This window comes from Myotis yumanensis, unplaced genomic scaffold, assembly GCF_028538775.1.
Source record: "Myotis yumanensis isolate MYYU_CA2020_CCGP unplaced genomic scaffold, mMyoYum1.0.hap1 SCAF_15, whole genome shotgun sequence".
Lineage (NCBI taxonomy): Eukaryota > Metazoa > Chordata > Mammalia > Chiroptera > Vespertilionidae > Myotis > Myotis yumanensis.
The window spans coordinates 1372938-1387543 of record NW_027223766.1 but is presented as its reverse complement, the minus strand read 5'-3'; the positions used below and the strand labels follow the sequence as shown (position 1 = coordinate 1387543).

Genomic DNA, 14606 nt, shown 5'->3' with positions numbered 1-14606 from the left:
CGTATTAAGAGAATTTAAGATTTTTAATTTGGAGGTTTTGCTCAAAAATCACGTTAGCACATCATCCACCAATTAGAGCAACTTCAGGTGAGCACACACACTATAATTTAAAGTCTAATACTGTGATCTACAGATTTCGGAGCTTAAGTACTGCTGATACTTGCAAATATTCAAGTGTTTAAACTTTCTGTTTTATACATCCCTAGCAAGAGATGTTGGAGATGGCAACAGTTTATACTTTTAATTGAAAATTTTTTTTGTAATTGCTTACAAATAAAGAAGTGCTTAAAAATATGTGAAAACCCATAACAAGTGCACTGGTAATAATGCATTTAGGGAGTAAATAATACATTCTTAATATTTATGGGACATACTTTTAAAATTTCAATACAAGAACTGGAAAGGGAAAGTTAAATTCAATGTCATCATTAAGCATATTTTAAGAGCACAAGTACAACTAGGTCATTGATTTGGATATATAAAGAAAACAGACAAGTTCTTTCATTAGAGATAATCATATTAAACATATTTTCCTATAAATTTTGGGTTGAATTTCTTTTATACTCTCAAAAAATTCCTTGTTAAGGATATTAATACTTTTAAGGGTTTTAAATTTTTCCAAATTACTTTCCAGAAATATGTACTGCTTTATATCTCTTCATCACTCCTGTGCCAACAGTGAATATTATTGCTTTTCCTTTGGTAACTTCATTAATACAAAAAAATAAGTCATCTTTTGGATTTTGACAACGAGGTTTGTAACTGGGCACTCAACATGAAGTATGGAACATGAATGCCCTGTGCCCTGGCTGGGTGGCTCAGGTGCTTAAAGTGTCGTCCGTGCACCAAAAGGTTGTGTGTTTGATTCCCAGTCAGGGCACACACCTGGGCTGCTGGTGTAATTCCGGTCAGGGTGAGTAGGAGAGAATTTCTCTCTCACATCGATGTTTCTCTCTCTCTCTCATCCTCTCCCTCTCTCTTCCCTCTTTGCTGTCTCTCTAAAATCAATAAAGACATATCGTTGGGTGAAGAGAGATAAAGGATGCCCCTGTGCTCTCCCGGCTGTGGGTGGGAAGGTAAGGGAGCTCTGGGATGGAGACCCCCCTCTTCCACTCGAAGCAGAAGAGTTCTTCCTCTTCAATGGAGGTCAGACCCTGTGGAGCGGTCAGAGTGGGCAGACCACTCATTTAATTGGGAAACGTTATTAGCAGCTGCTATTGGAGAGACAAAGCTCCAATACCTCATGGTCACAGCAAGCATCACATTCCAGAGAAACCCTGTTTCCACAGAAACCGCCTCTGAAAAGATCCTCCAGCATCTCACCAACCGCATGAGCAAGAGCTGTCAGAGCAGGTTCACAGTGGAGCCAGGAGCCCAGAGCAGACAGCAAAGAACAGACAACCACATGCACAAAATAACGATCTAATCGTTCCTAAAAGAGGAGGCACTCAGGTCTGATGGTAACAATGAGGGTATCCTATCTAATAAAAGACAAAAAGGGTAATTAACCGTACCTCCGCTACGCTTCCCATTGGCTAATCAGCGATATATGCAAATTAACTGCCAACCAAGATGGCGGCCGGCAGCCACACAGCTGAAGCGAACAGGAGGCTTGCTTGCTCCAGGTATGGAGGGAGCCAAGGTTCCCTGCCTGCTGCGGCCCAGCTCTGAGCCTGAAAGCAACAGCTCCAAAAGCAACTATGTTTCAATTATAGAAGCTAAACAAACCCCAGATACCTGCTTTCAGCCAGCTGAGGTCTCAGAGCTGGAGCTGCAACAGTGTTTCAATTATAGAAGCCAAACAAACCCAAGATACCTGCTTTCAGCCAGCCGTGGACTCAGAGCTGGAGCAAGCAGGACGGCAATAAAGTTTCAATTATAGAAGCCAAACAAACCCCAGATACCTGCTTTCAGCCAGCCGCGGCCTCAGAGCTGGGAGCGCCAGTGACGGCAACAGAGTTTCAATTATAGAAGGTAAATAAATCCCAGAATTAAAAAAAAAAAAAGAAAAAAAGGAGAGGCTGGGAGCTTTAGTCGCAGGCCAGTCTGAAAACAGCCCTCAGCCCCTCACCCAGACTGGCCAGGCACCCCAGTGGGGACCCCCACCCTGAAGGGGGTGTGACCAGCTGCAAACAGCCATCATCCCTTCATCCAGGCTGACCAGGCACCCAAGTGGGACCCCCACCCTGATCCGGGACACCTTCAGGGCAAACCAGCCAGCCCCCACCCGTGCACCAGGCCTCTATCCTATATAGTAAAAGGGTAATATGCAAACTGACCCTAACAGCAGAAGGACTGGGAATGACTGGTCACTATGACACACACTGACCACCAGCGGGCAGACGCTCAATGCAGGAGCTGCCCTCTGGTGGAGCTCCCACATGGAGGAGCTCTGCTCATCCACAAGCCAGGCTGATGGCTGCCAGTACAGTGGTGGTGGTGGGAGCCTCTCCAGCCTCCTCAGCAGCGCTAAGGATGTCCGACTGCAGCTTAGGTCTGCTCCCCGCTGGCAAATGGACATCCCCTGAGGGCTGCCGGGCTGCCAAAGGGATGTCTGATTGCCAGCTTAGGCCCAATCCCCCGGGGAGCAGGCCTAAGCCAGCAGGTGGTCATCCCCCGAGGGGTCCCAGACTGTGAGAGGGCACAGGCCGGGCTGAGGGACACCCCCTCCCCGAGTGCACACATTTTTGTGCACCGGGCCTCTAGTCCTATGTAATAAAAGCCTAATATGCTAAGTGTCCAGGCGTCCGTTCAACCAATCAAAGTGTAATATGCTAATGATATGCTAAGGCCACTCAAACGCTCGCTATGACATGCACTGACCACCAGGGGGCATATACTCCAACCTGTAGGTTAGCTTACTGCTGGGGTCCGGCCGATTAGGACTGAGCGAGACGGGCTGGACTCGCCTGGAGCCCTCCCTCGGTCCCTCCCCGGCTGCCCAAACTTCCGCATCCCTCCATGGCCCCGATCATGCACCAGTGAGGTCCCTCAGCCTGGCCTGCACCCTCTTGCAACCCGGGATCCCTCGGGGATGTCGGAGAACCTGTTTCAGCCTGATCCCACAGGCCAGGCTGAGGGACCCCACTGGTGCACGAATTTGTGCACTGGGCCTCTATGTGTTTATAATTTTACTTTACATATGCATCCTATATAATGAAGAGCTAATATGCAAATGGTTGCCGTGCCCTTGTGTAGGGGCCGGGGGACATGAAGCCACTCCCCCCTGCCCGGCGGGGCTTGACAGGGGACCTGAGGCTTTACCTCCCCACCCAGCAGAGCCTCGTTTTCTTACTGAATGTGCTATTATTTTCCACAAACCTGTTATCTTCATAACGTCCTGGGTTACAGAACCCCTTCGGGTAGTCACAGATCAGCATGAGAACTGAGAGGACCTGGTAGCAGCCAGACGCCCGCTGGGGCTGGAGGGGCGAGGGGGACAGGGACACACTGTGAGCAGTCCCGTCTCAGTGGGGCTGGTTCCGGTTTAGGTGTTCCACGCACTGACTGTCAGTTCAGGCCTTAACTGTCTTAAGCAGGAGAAATAGCACCAGTTTTCAACTGGCACTGCTTTGACTACTGGTTAGTAGCAGTAGTAGTTCTAAAACCACTTCACACTGCCCTCTGGGATGTTTTATGAAGGAACACGTACCTTTCTGAACTTCTTGAAATTCTTCAGTGGACCCTGATCACCCCTGACACTGGGGGCATTTCTGGAGGCAGAGCCACTCACCACCAGGGACCTGAACTCTGTCAGCAACACCTTCCTCAGAGGCATCTCACCATCACCCTGGGGCCTGTCCTCGTTCTTATCCGGGGTAAGTGGGTGGATAGGAGATAAGAAAAGGGAAATTATTTGTCATTGAGGAATCTAAATTTAAAAAGTCCAAATAGCTGAATGAACAGTTAAAAAGGTTTATTTCTGCATCGGAACTTTGTATTTGGAATCAAATCATATCTATTTCAAAACCAGAAAAGTATTTACTCAAGCACTCTCTAACTTTAGAAACATTTATAACACGATAATCTATGACAGAGGGCATGTGGCATTTTAAAAGCTTAGTATTTCAATTTTAGTAGCCTATTTTAATAAATATCATCTCAATAAATAATTGATCTTCTTATACATATTTTCTTGGCAAGAAATCTTAGTACTGTTTGCTTCTCATTAAAACCATACTCTAGCCTAGCCAGCATGGCTCAGTGCTTGAGTGTCGACCTATGAACCAGGGGGGGTCACAGTTCGATTAACCATCAAGGCACATGCCTGGGTTGCAGGTTCAGTTCCCAGCGTGGGACATGCAGGAGGCAGTCAAGCAATGATTCTTTCTTATCATTGATGTTTCTCTGTCTCTCTCCCTCTCTGAAATCAATAAAAATATATAAAAAAATAAAAACAAATAAAACCATATTCCAAGATTAATATACACTCCACTCCACAAGTTCTTATCTACTATATTTAAGTTTTCTTGGATTTTCAATAATTTTTATTATTTTTGGCACCTCAGAAAAATCATTAATTCTAGACACACTACCTTCTGAAATGAAAGACCCTTTTTCATTTGGGATTAACAGTTACTAAACCAGCCTGGAGCCTCCCTCCTGGCCAACTGGCCAGCTGAGAGTCTCCGCACCGTCTGTTATTAACTAACAGCCACCACCCACACTGCCACAGCTGCCCAGGCCCACGTCTCCATTTTAATCATTTTTGTTGTTGTTGTTAATCCTCACCCGGGGATATTTTTCCCTTGATTTTTAGGACCCCAGCAGTAAATCCCAAATTCAATGGAGAGAGTGGAAAAGAGAGGAAAAGACAGAGAGAAACACTGATGTGAGAGAAGCACATCAACTGGTTGCCTCCAGCATGCCCCTGACCAGGGTCTGGGCCGGGAGGAGCCTGCCACCAAGGCACGTGCCCTTGACCGGAATGGACCTCGGGACCATTTGGTCCACAGGCAGACACTCTACCCACGAGCCAAACCGGTCAGGGCTATGTCTCAGCTTTTAAACTGGTTCGTATATTTTCACAAGGAAGTTGCTAACAGGACTAAGATAAAGACAGGGAGAGAAGGAAAATGGGAAACAAGCAAAGGTTCATCGGAGAGCGACAGATTGCAATCAGGAGCCGAATAAAGCAACGGCCTCATACTTTGCTGGTGTGTTTCAGCGTTTAGAAAATTTTCACATCCATTACTCTACTTGATAGAAACAACAGCCCTGTTAAAGTGCTAACGTGATTTTATAAACGAAAGACCTGAGGTTCACAGATGTGACAATGACTCGTTCGAGGTCACAATCTATAGGGTAGAGGGCAGGGAATCTCCACACTGTTCGCTGTAGGATGGTTACAACATGATCCACCCATTTCCAGAGGAGGCACAATTATGAGACCAAAATGCAGGAAGAGAATCAATTCTGAAAATATACACTGACAGAAAAATGACGAGATGATAGTCCCATAGAAGTCAAATCTTTAGAAAAAGTAAATAAAAAGTTTCCTCACAGATGGCTCTTCTTTAGTTGATGGCAGTGATTCTTTCTTGATCTCACATTTCTTCCCAATTTCATTTTCTTGCTAAAAATGAAAGTATATATATTGTTCAAAGAAGTTATAAAAGGGTACCTTGCTGAGAACCTCAGCAATATTCATGCTCCTGACCAGTTATCTGACTTTCAAGCATCTTTCCTAGAGAAACTATGGGAAACTACATATATGTAGAAAATATACTGCAGTATGAGTTAGTCATAAGAGCAAAGAGCTGGAAGCAATCTAGGTTCAGGGATTGAACCCATACATGTAAGGGACATTTAAAAATACGAGAAGTGGGCCCCAGCCGGTTTTGCTCAGTGGTTGGAGTGTCGGTCTGAGGACTGTTGGAGCGCCGTGGGAGGCAACCAATTGATGTGTCTCTCTCCCACTGATGTTTCTCTCTGTCTCTCCCCCTCCCTCCCACTCTCTCTAAAAATCAATGGAAAAAATATCCTCAGATGAGGATTAACAAAACTATGTATTTATATGAGAAATGGTCATAAGTGCATAATATGCTAAATATCATCAGTAGATGATTAACAATAGATTCCAAGTTTGCAACATATGTTTTAAAAAAGGAAACACCAAAATATTAACTACAGTTTTCTGCAGACAGTAGGGTTTGTCAACTAATTGTCATTATGTTTCTTTATTTTCCATATTTCTACATTATGTATTACTTTGAGTTAAAAATAAAAACACTTTTAAGGGAGTCTATCTAAATTTATGTTTAGAATTAAATTTTAAATCATCCGTAATCCCAGAAGAAAGTTACTTTAATTATTCGAAATGTTTATCTGTAATAAACTGGAGTCTGCCTTGTACATAATCACACTCTCCTTCACATTCATGTATCCAGACCCTGTTCTAGAGAAAAGCGTCTTACACAGATGGCTTCTAAGGCTGCAGTGAAACTGCGGTCCCTCTGAGACAATGGAGGGCACACTGTTTTACATGAAATTTCTCATAGTCAGTAATCAAATTTGGGAACATTTTAGTAAGAAAGTTGGAAAGGACAGAAAAACAAATGTACTCTATGCTTGCTTAAGGGCAAAGAATGTGAATGTATTTACCCACAGCGAGATTAGAGTTTTACCTTCCCAGCCCACCACGTGCACGCCTGCGCTGCACACAGCGCCCGGGAAGCTTCGCACAAGGAGAGCATTTCCCCCCACACCTTCCCATGGTGCTCGCTCCTTCAAACTGGCTCATCCTCTCAAACAAGGTTTCATTTCCTATCGCAGAGAATCAAACTACAACCCACCCAGACATCGGACTTATCCCAGCGGCGAGACCTGTGTTTTTGTCCCATTTGTCAAAACCTGGCTAAGGGGCCTTGCCTAGTTACTGAACACCTCCTCCCGTCAGTTTCCTAATCAGGCGCACCACACAGGAGGCTTCCTGGCAGGGCTGCCGTAAACCTGGGGTGTCCAGGGAGGCGGCTCTCACACTGGGCTTTGGGAGGTGCTGGAGCCATAGGGAAGGAGGAGAGAGTAATTGACAACAGGAGGTGGAAAGAGGGGAAGGAGACGTGTGCACAGCGTGGGTGCCAAGTCCTGTTTGCATCCTAAGGAGGCTGGGAGACTGAGAGTAAGACCTAGACTTGGGCAGAGCGGCCATTTACATCAGAATAAGCCCCCAGTGGGAGGATCTAGCCAGCAGCTTCCTACTCCAGCTTACACAAAACCCCACACACGCTGGAGTCCACATCTCAATCCCCAAATAGGAAAATGGCAGTTCTACCCTCAACATAGTTTAGACATTGTCTTTCTGAAATATAACTAAAGAATCCAATGTCAACGAGAAGTATCACATTCTCTGCCTTCTTAAAACTGCAAAAAGCTTTTAAATGAAAGGATTAAGGAATACTTTTTCTGATAATTACTTCTGTAGCTAGAAATATTAAGTGCAATTCCTTTAATCCATGAGCATCCTCAAGTACTTTCCGACATTTTAAATTCTTAAAAATGACAAAACTAAAGAATTAAAAATGACCACACACTGAGTAAGACAGATGGACTGTAGTCATGCTAGACATCACCCTCAGGGAGACAGGGTGAGAGGGGTATGAGCTCTCTCCATACAATTCCTTACAGCAGCACGTGAATCAGCATTTCTCTCAAAACAAACAAGGTTTAAAAATTATCTTACATTGAAAGTAAAAATACTTTTGTGACAAGATTTTCACTAAAAAATTATAGTGCTAGAATACAGTGATTTAACTTTTAAAATACCCAAAGGTATGCCACAAATTGCCATTCACTCTCCAAAAGTCTGTACACATATTTTTGTACTGTATTTTTATTCAGAATGTCATGAATTCTCAAGTAGTAAAATAAAGACAAGAAAATCATGTTGTAAAATTATAGAGCAAAATTAAATAATATCCCCTGACAATGTGACAGCATGTAAACTTTGGCATTTAAATATGTTTTTAGATTTCAGAGAGAAGAAGGGAGAGGGAGAGAGATGGAAACATCAATGATGAGACTCATCGATCAACTGCCTCCTGCACACCCGCTACTGGGGATTGAGCCCAAAACCCAGGCATGTGCCCTGGCTGGGAATTGAACCATGACCTCCTGGTTCATGTGTTGATGCTCAACCACTGGGCCACACCAGCCGGGCTAACCCTTGGCATTTAAATGAAAGATCTTTTCAGGTGCACAAAAGCCTTGTCTAATGGTCCCGCCATCACGGGGTCTATGCCACTTCCTGTCTCTCTCAGCCTGGGCTCCAGTGCCCACTTCCTTGGTGACAGAAGCCCAGGGAGAACGCACAGTCCAAGTAGATATTTAGGAAGAGTAATTAGCAGCCACACGGGATGGACCAAAGTTCTCTGACTAAAACCACAACCACTGCCAGACATGGCTGCGACCACTATGAGCAGTGGATCAATCTGGGAGAGAACTAAAAAAAAAAGGCTGCTAATAAAAAAGATTAACATGTAATTGGACAAGAGGAGAGAAAGAAAATAAAAACATATCATAAAAAATTAGAAATAAATACAGGAGGAAAGGGTTTAAAGCAAATGCCTTTCCAAAGGTGTGGCAACAGTAACAGAACTGGGACCTAACTTTCTAAAGACTAAACACTCGTAACATTAGAGGCCTGGACAGAGCTCTGGAACAGGCCATGCGAACATGACGATGGAAATTCAGTGCAAGCAGAAGGCACGTGCCTGCGTGGAGGGGGACATCACCCCTGGATGGCACCGCCGGCCACATTAGCGAGTTAGCTCTCCACCGCAGTGGCAACGGCGCCACCGGTGACCACTTGGTTCAATTAATCCCTTGGTAAAGTAACAGCTAATCTTCAATCTTTGACAATAAGGGACCCCTCTGTCTGAAGTTCTCAATCTGGCGAGAGGGTATCTCAGCATCCATTCTCCTCCTTCCTCACAAGGATGAGCTCGTTGGGGACGGCCATGTGACAAGTTTAAAGCATCTCCCAGACTCTCTTGGAGCCTGGGAGTGAAGGATGGTGGGGAGTGGTATAGGCCATGACTAAATCCTAGCCAATAATCCAAGCTTCAAGTAGGTTTCTGAGGAAGCTCCTTAGGAAGTGAGAGAACTCAAATGGAAAGGCCTCAGGCCATCTCTCCCCGTGCTTTCTCCATGGAAAGGAGCTCTTGGCCACAGGAGGGTCTGTAACCGCAGAGGATAGAAGCTGTGAGGGCTTCAGGGGCCACCCCACAGAGCAGGAAAGCAGAGTCCTGGGAACTGCCTAGCAGCTTTGCTTACCTTCTCCGGGCTTCTTTTATAGGAAAAGTGTGGAGAGCGGCTACAGTGTTTGGACAGGTTCAAGCCTCGGACTAATGAGAGGGCACAGTCCTCTCGTGGCCACGTGCAAGTCCCAGCTTGGAGGGCAAAGCCCTCCCAGCACAATTATAGCCAACAGCTATGGTTGTAAGCTTGAACTCAGGGTCTGAACACGTGGCCCCATGTGTTTGAGTGATGTGGACTTGATAGAGTTTAGGTGCATGTAATTGAGTAGGATCGAAACCCAGGAGAATGTTGTCAACATCTTGACCACACCCTTACTTTGCCTCGTGGAATCTGGCTATAAAATAAAGACACAGCTTGTAGTCTGTGGCGCTGTCTCTCCATCAGAGAAGCAGCGTCCCACTGAGACCCAGCTTTCATTCTCTTGTCTGTCTTTTCTCAATCCTTCACCGCCCACACTCAGGGTCACCCTTGGCTGTGCTGGCGCGGCACAAAAAAGAACAACCACGTCTTACTTAAGCCACTATTTTAGAATCTTTAAAGACCACAGAGGAATCCTACCTCATACAGTGAGGGGACTTTTTCTGGGATAAACTGGCCATCCTGCATCAGGGCCGCTGAGGCTCTGGTCTGGGAGCCACAGTTAAAAAGCTCACAGGCCCTGGCCGATTTGGCTCAGTGGACAGAGCCTCAGCCTACAGACTGAAGGATCCCGGGCTCGATTCTGATCAAGGGCATATGACTGGGTTGTGGGCTTGATCCCCAGCGGGGGGCATGTAGGAGACAGCCAATCAGTGATTCTCCCTCATCATTGGTGTTTCCATCTCTCTCTCCCTTTCCCTTCCTGTCTGAAATCAATAAAAATATATTTTAAAAATAAAAATAAAAAGCTCACCAGGTGCTTTTTGTAGCTGCAGTCTACTCTGCACAGGGCATCTGCAGTTTACTCCTAAGAAGTACATAATAAGGGTTCTTTCCCTCACGAGAAGATGCCAATATATAGGTTAAATAAGACGTATACTTTTTTCTTTCAATAGTAGTCATTCATTTATATAGTGCTGGATACACACCAGGTTCTCAACAACCACTGTACCTCCCAATCTCTTATGCCTTATCCTTTTTCTAAGTCGTGTCCTCACCCTGTAGCCATTTATAGGAGGGGATGACCACACATGGCCATGAATGAGACCGGAGCTAACAGACCTCGGTGGGGGAGGAGAATATTAAATTTTGATTTCATGAGGTCTGTGATCTCACCTAATGAGCTAACTGTCTACTTACTAATGCATAAAATAGGGAGGAATATGAAGACTTTTCTTAGACCAAAGTAGGCAAGACAATTATCAACATGCATGAAAATAGGATAGGACGTTAAATATCAAAATGAAAAAAAAATTCCTAGTGATGTTATACATGTTTTATCCTAAATATGTATTTAGAGTTGAGAAAATGGCAACCAAATAGGCAGACCTTTATGCACCTCCTCCCAGGGCCAGAGTAGAAATAAAACTAAAGTAGGGAATATAGACCTGGAAATAATCAGAGTGGAAATAAATGACATAGAGACTAAATAAATAAACAAAATAACAATACAAAAGATCAATGAAACCAAGCGCTGATTCTTTGAAAAGATAAATAATACTGATGAACCATTAGCCAGACTCATAAAGGAACAAAGAGAGAGGACCCAAATAAACAAAATCAGAAACGAAGGCGAGAGGTAACCACTGTCCCCACAGAAATACAAAGGATCGTAAAAAATACTATGAACAGACAGAAAACCAAGATGGTGGCATAGGTAAATACCGGAAATAGCTGCCTCGCACAACCACTTCAAAAAAACAACTAAAAGACAAAACGGACATCATCCAGAACCATAGGAAGGCTGGCCGAGTGGAAATTCTACAACTAGAAGGAAAGAGAAAAGCACACTGAGACTCAGAGGAGGTGCGGAAGTAAAGTGCAGAGGTACGGAGGTGCATGCGGAAAGGGCTGACAACTGAGGACACGGTTGTCTTTTTCAATCAGGAGGGAGACTCAAGCTCCCGACTGCTCTGAATGCCAGTTCCGGGTGAGTCTCTGGGGACCCAGACTCACACAGGGAGAAACGGACTGTCTGGCATCGGCAGAACTCGAGGGCTGCTTTCTCTCAGAGGTGCTTGCAGCGATTAGCGCAGAACAGTGAGGCCCGGGTCCTCTTAGGGCAGGACTGAGGATCAGCCATAGCTGTTTGCTCCGCCCTGTTGATTCCCTGAGACCCCGCCCCACCCAAGCTGTGCGCAGAGGCTTTTGCATATGAATGCCCTGGCACTTTGCAATCTAAAATTACCTAACAAACTGCAGCTGGGTCAGAGAGACCCAGAACATCCAAAAGAAGGCCCAAAGCCCCACAGCAGCTTGCATTGCTTCACAGCTGGACCTCATCTAGGCACCTCCAAACTCAAAACAAAGAAAAGGAATCTGCTGATCTCTCCATAGTTCCTGCTGGGTAGCCTCAGCAGAGGCTAGATTAGCACCTCCTTAAAGATCCAAGAGCCAGTGTACCCAGTGGTCAGAGTGGGACCATCCAGATTACAACTCCTCAGATCCATAAGGGACACACTCAGGGGGCAGACTCAGTGAGCACCAAAGCCCCACTGAAGCAAGTCTTGCCCCAGAAGGGTGTCTCCAGCACAGAAGTTCTCCCACCATAACCACAGCTGATTCTCACAGCCAATTGGCCTGGAGGTCAATTCCTCCCAGTGATACCCACAACAGTCAAGGCTTAACTACAACAAGACTGTGCACAAAGCCCACAAAGGGGTGTACCAAGAGTGTCCACCTCAGGTAACTGGGGAGGCTGAGCCACTGGGCTCTATAGGACACCTAGCATACAAAGCCACTCTACCAACACGGGGAAGCATAAAAAATGCAGAGACAAAGAAACAGGTCACAAATGACAGAAATGGAGGAAAGCAAACTATTGGATATAGAGTTCAAAACCACGGTTATAAGGTTTTTCAAGAATTTTCTAGAAACCGCCGATAAATTTAGTGAGACCCTCGAGGATATGAAAAAGGACCAACTAGAAATTAAGCATACACTGACTGAAATAAAAAATATTATACAGAGACCCAACAGCAGACTAGAGGATCCCAAGAATCAAGTCAAAGATTTGAAATACAAAGAAGCAAAACAAGCCCAACCGGAAAAACAAAAAGAAAAAAGAATCCAAAAATATGAAGATAGTGTAAGGAGCCTCTGGGACAGCTTCAAGCATACCAACATCCGAATTATAGGGGTGCCAGAAGAAGAGAGAGAGCAAGATATTGAAAACCTAGTTGAAGAAATAATGACAGAAAACTTCCCCTACCTGGTGAAAGAAATAGACTCCCAAGTCCAGGATGCGCAGAGAACCCCAAACAAAAGGAATCTAAAGAGGACCACACCAAGACACATCATAATTAAAATGCCAAGAGCAAAAGACAAAGAGAGAATATTAAAAGCAGCAAGAGAAAAACAGTTAGTTACCTTCAAGGGAGTACCCATACGACTGTCAGCTGATTTCTCAACAGAAACTATGCAGGCCAGAAGGGAGTGGCAAGAAATATTCAAAGTGATGAATACCAAGAACCTACAACCAAGATTACTTTATCCAGCAAAGCTATCATTCAGAATTGAAGGTCAGATAAAGAGCTTCACAGATAAGAAAAAGCTAAAGGAGTTCATCACCACCAAACCAGTATTATATGAAATGCTGAAAGGTATCCTTTAAGAAGATAAATAATTTGATGAACAGAATTAACTGGTGAATATAATAGAATCAGGGACATAGAAAAAGAGTGGACTGACAATTCTCAGCGGGGAAGTGGTGTGGGGGTGCGGGAAGAGACTGGACAAAAATCATACACCTATGGATGAGGACAGTGGCAGGGGTAAGGGCAGAAGGTGGGGTGGGAACTGGGTGGAGGGGAGCTATGGGGGGAAAAAAGAGGAACAACTGTAATAATCTGAACAATAAAGATTTAATTAAAAAAATACTATGAACAACTATATTTTAACAAGCTGGAGAAGCTGGATGTAGATTGGTAGGATCAACATCATTAAAATGTCCATAATACCAAGCAATCAACAGATTCAATGCAATCCCATTAAATACCAACAGCATACTTCACAGATCTAGAACACTCCAAAAATGTATATGGAACAACAACAACAAAAAACCTGAATAGCCACAGCAATCTTGAAAAAGAACAAAATTGGAGGAATCACAATACCAGATTTCAAGTTATACTACAAAGCTACTGTACTCAACACAGCCTGTTACTGGCACAAGAACAGGTATATAGATCAATGGAACAGAACAGAGACTCCAGAAATCGACCCAACCAATAACCCTCAATTAATATTTGACAGAGGAGGCAAGAGCAACAATGGAGTGTAGATAGTCTCTTCAATAAATGGTGTTGGGGAAATTGGACAGATAATGCAAACAAAATGAAACTAGACCACCAACTTATACCATACACAAAAATAAACTCAAAATCGATAAAAGACTTAAATGTAAGTCGGGGAACCATAAAAATCTTAGGAGAAACTATAGGCAGTCAAATCTCAGACATCTCGTGTAGCAATGTTTGCAAATACATCTCCTAGGGCAAAGGAAACTAAGGAGAAAATCATCAAATGGGACTACATCAAAATAAAAAGTTTCTGCACAGAAAAAGAAACCATCAGCAAAATGAAAAAGGAGCCCACTGTATGGGAGAACATATCCGACAATGATACACCTGATAAAGGGTTAATATCCAAAATATATAAGGAACTCATACAACTTAACAAAAGGAAGACAAACAATCCAATTAAAAAATGTACAAAGGACCTAAAGAGACACTTCTCCAAAGTGGACATACAGACAGCCAAGGGACATATGAAAACATGCTCAAAGTCACTGATCATCAGAGAGATGCAAATTAAAATGACAATAAGGTATCACCTCACACCTGTAAGAATAGCTATCATCAACAAATCAACAAATGACAAGTGCTGGTGAGGATGTGGAGAAAAGGGAGCCCTAATGCACTGCTGGTGGGAATGCAGACTGGTGCAGCCACTATGGAAAACAGTATGGAGTTTCCTCAAAAAATTAAAAATGGAATTCCCTTTTGACCCAATGATCCCACTTCTAGGACTATATCCTAAGAGACCCCAAACACCAAACAGATAGAATATATTAAGTAGCCCGATTTATAATAGCTAATGTCTGGAAACAGCCCAAGTGCCCATCAGTAGACAACTGGATAAAAAGCTGTGGTACATTTGCACCATGGAATACTACGCAGCAGTAAAAAAAAAAAAAAAAGATCTCTTAC

General features: G+C 44.2%; 1 protein-coding gene across 4 annotated transcripts in view; it reads right to left on the bottom strand.

Moving 5' to 3' along the window:
• Positions 1–14606, bottom strand: part of NBN (nibrin) — a 46575-nt gene that overhangs the window by 7291 nt on the left and 24678 nt on the right. For 3 of the 4 annotated variants that reach the window (XM_070392779.1, XM_070392778.1, XM_070392781.1), the window contains 2 exons: positions 5504–5575; positions 3653–3808 (listed from right to left, as the gene is read on the bottom strand). In XM_070392779.1, the coding sequence (XP_070248880.1) occupies positions 3653–3808; positions 5504–5575 (228 nt within the window). The remainder of the gene's footprint in view (positions 1–3652; positions 3809–5503; positions 5576–14606) is intronic. The other variant, XM_070392780.1, reaches the window with a different exon arrangement.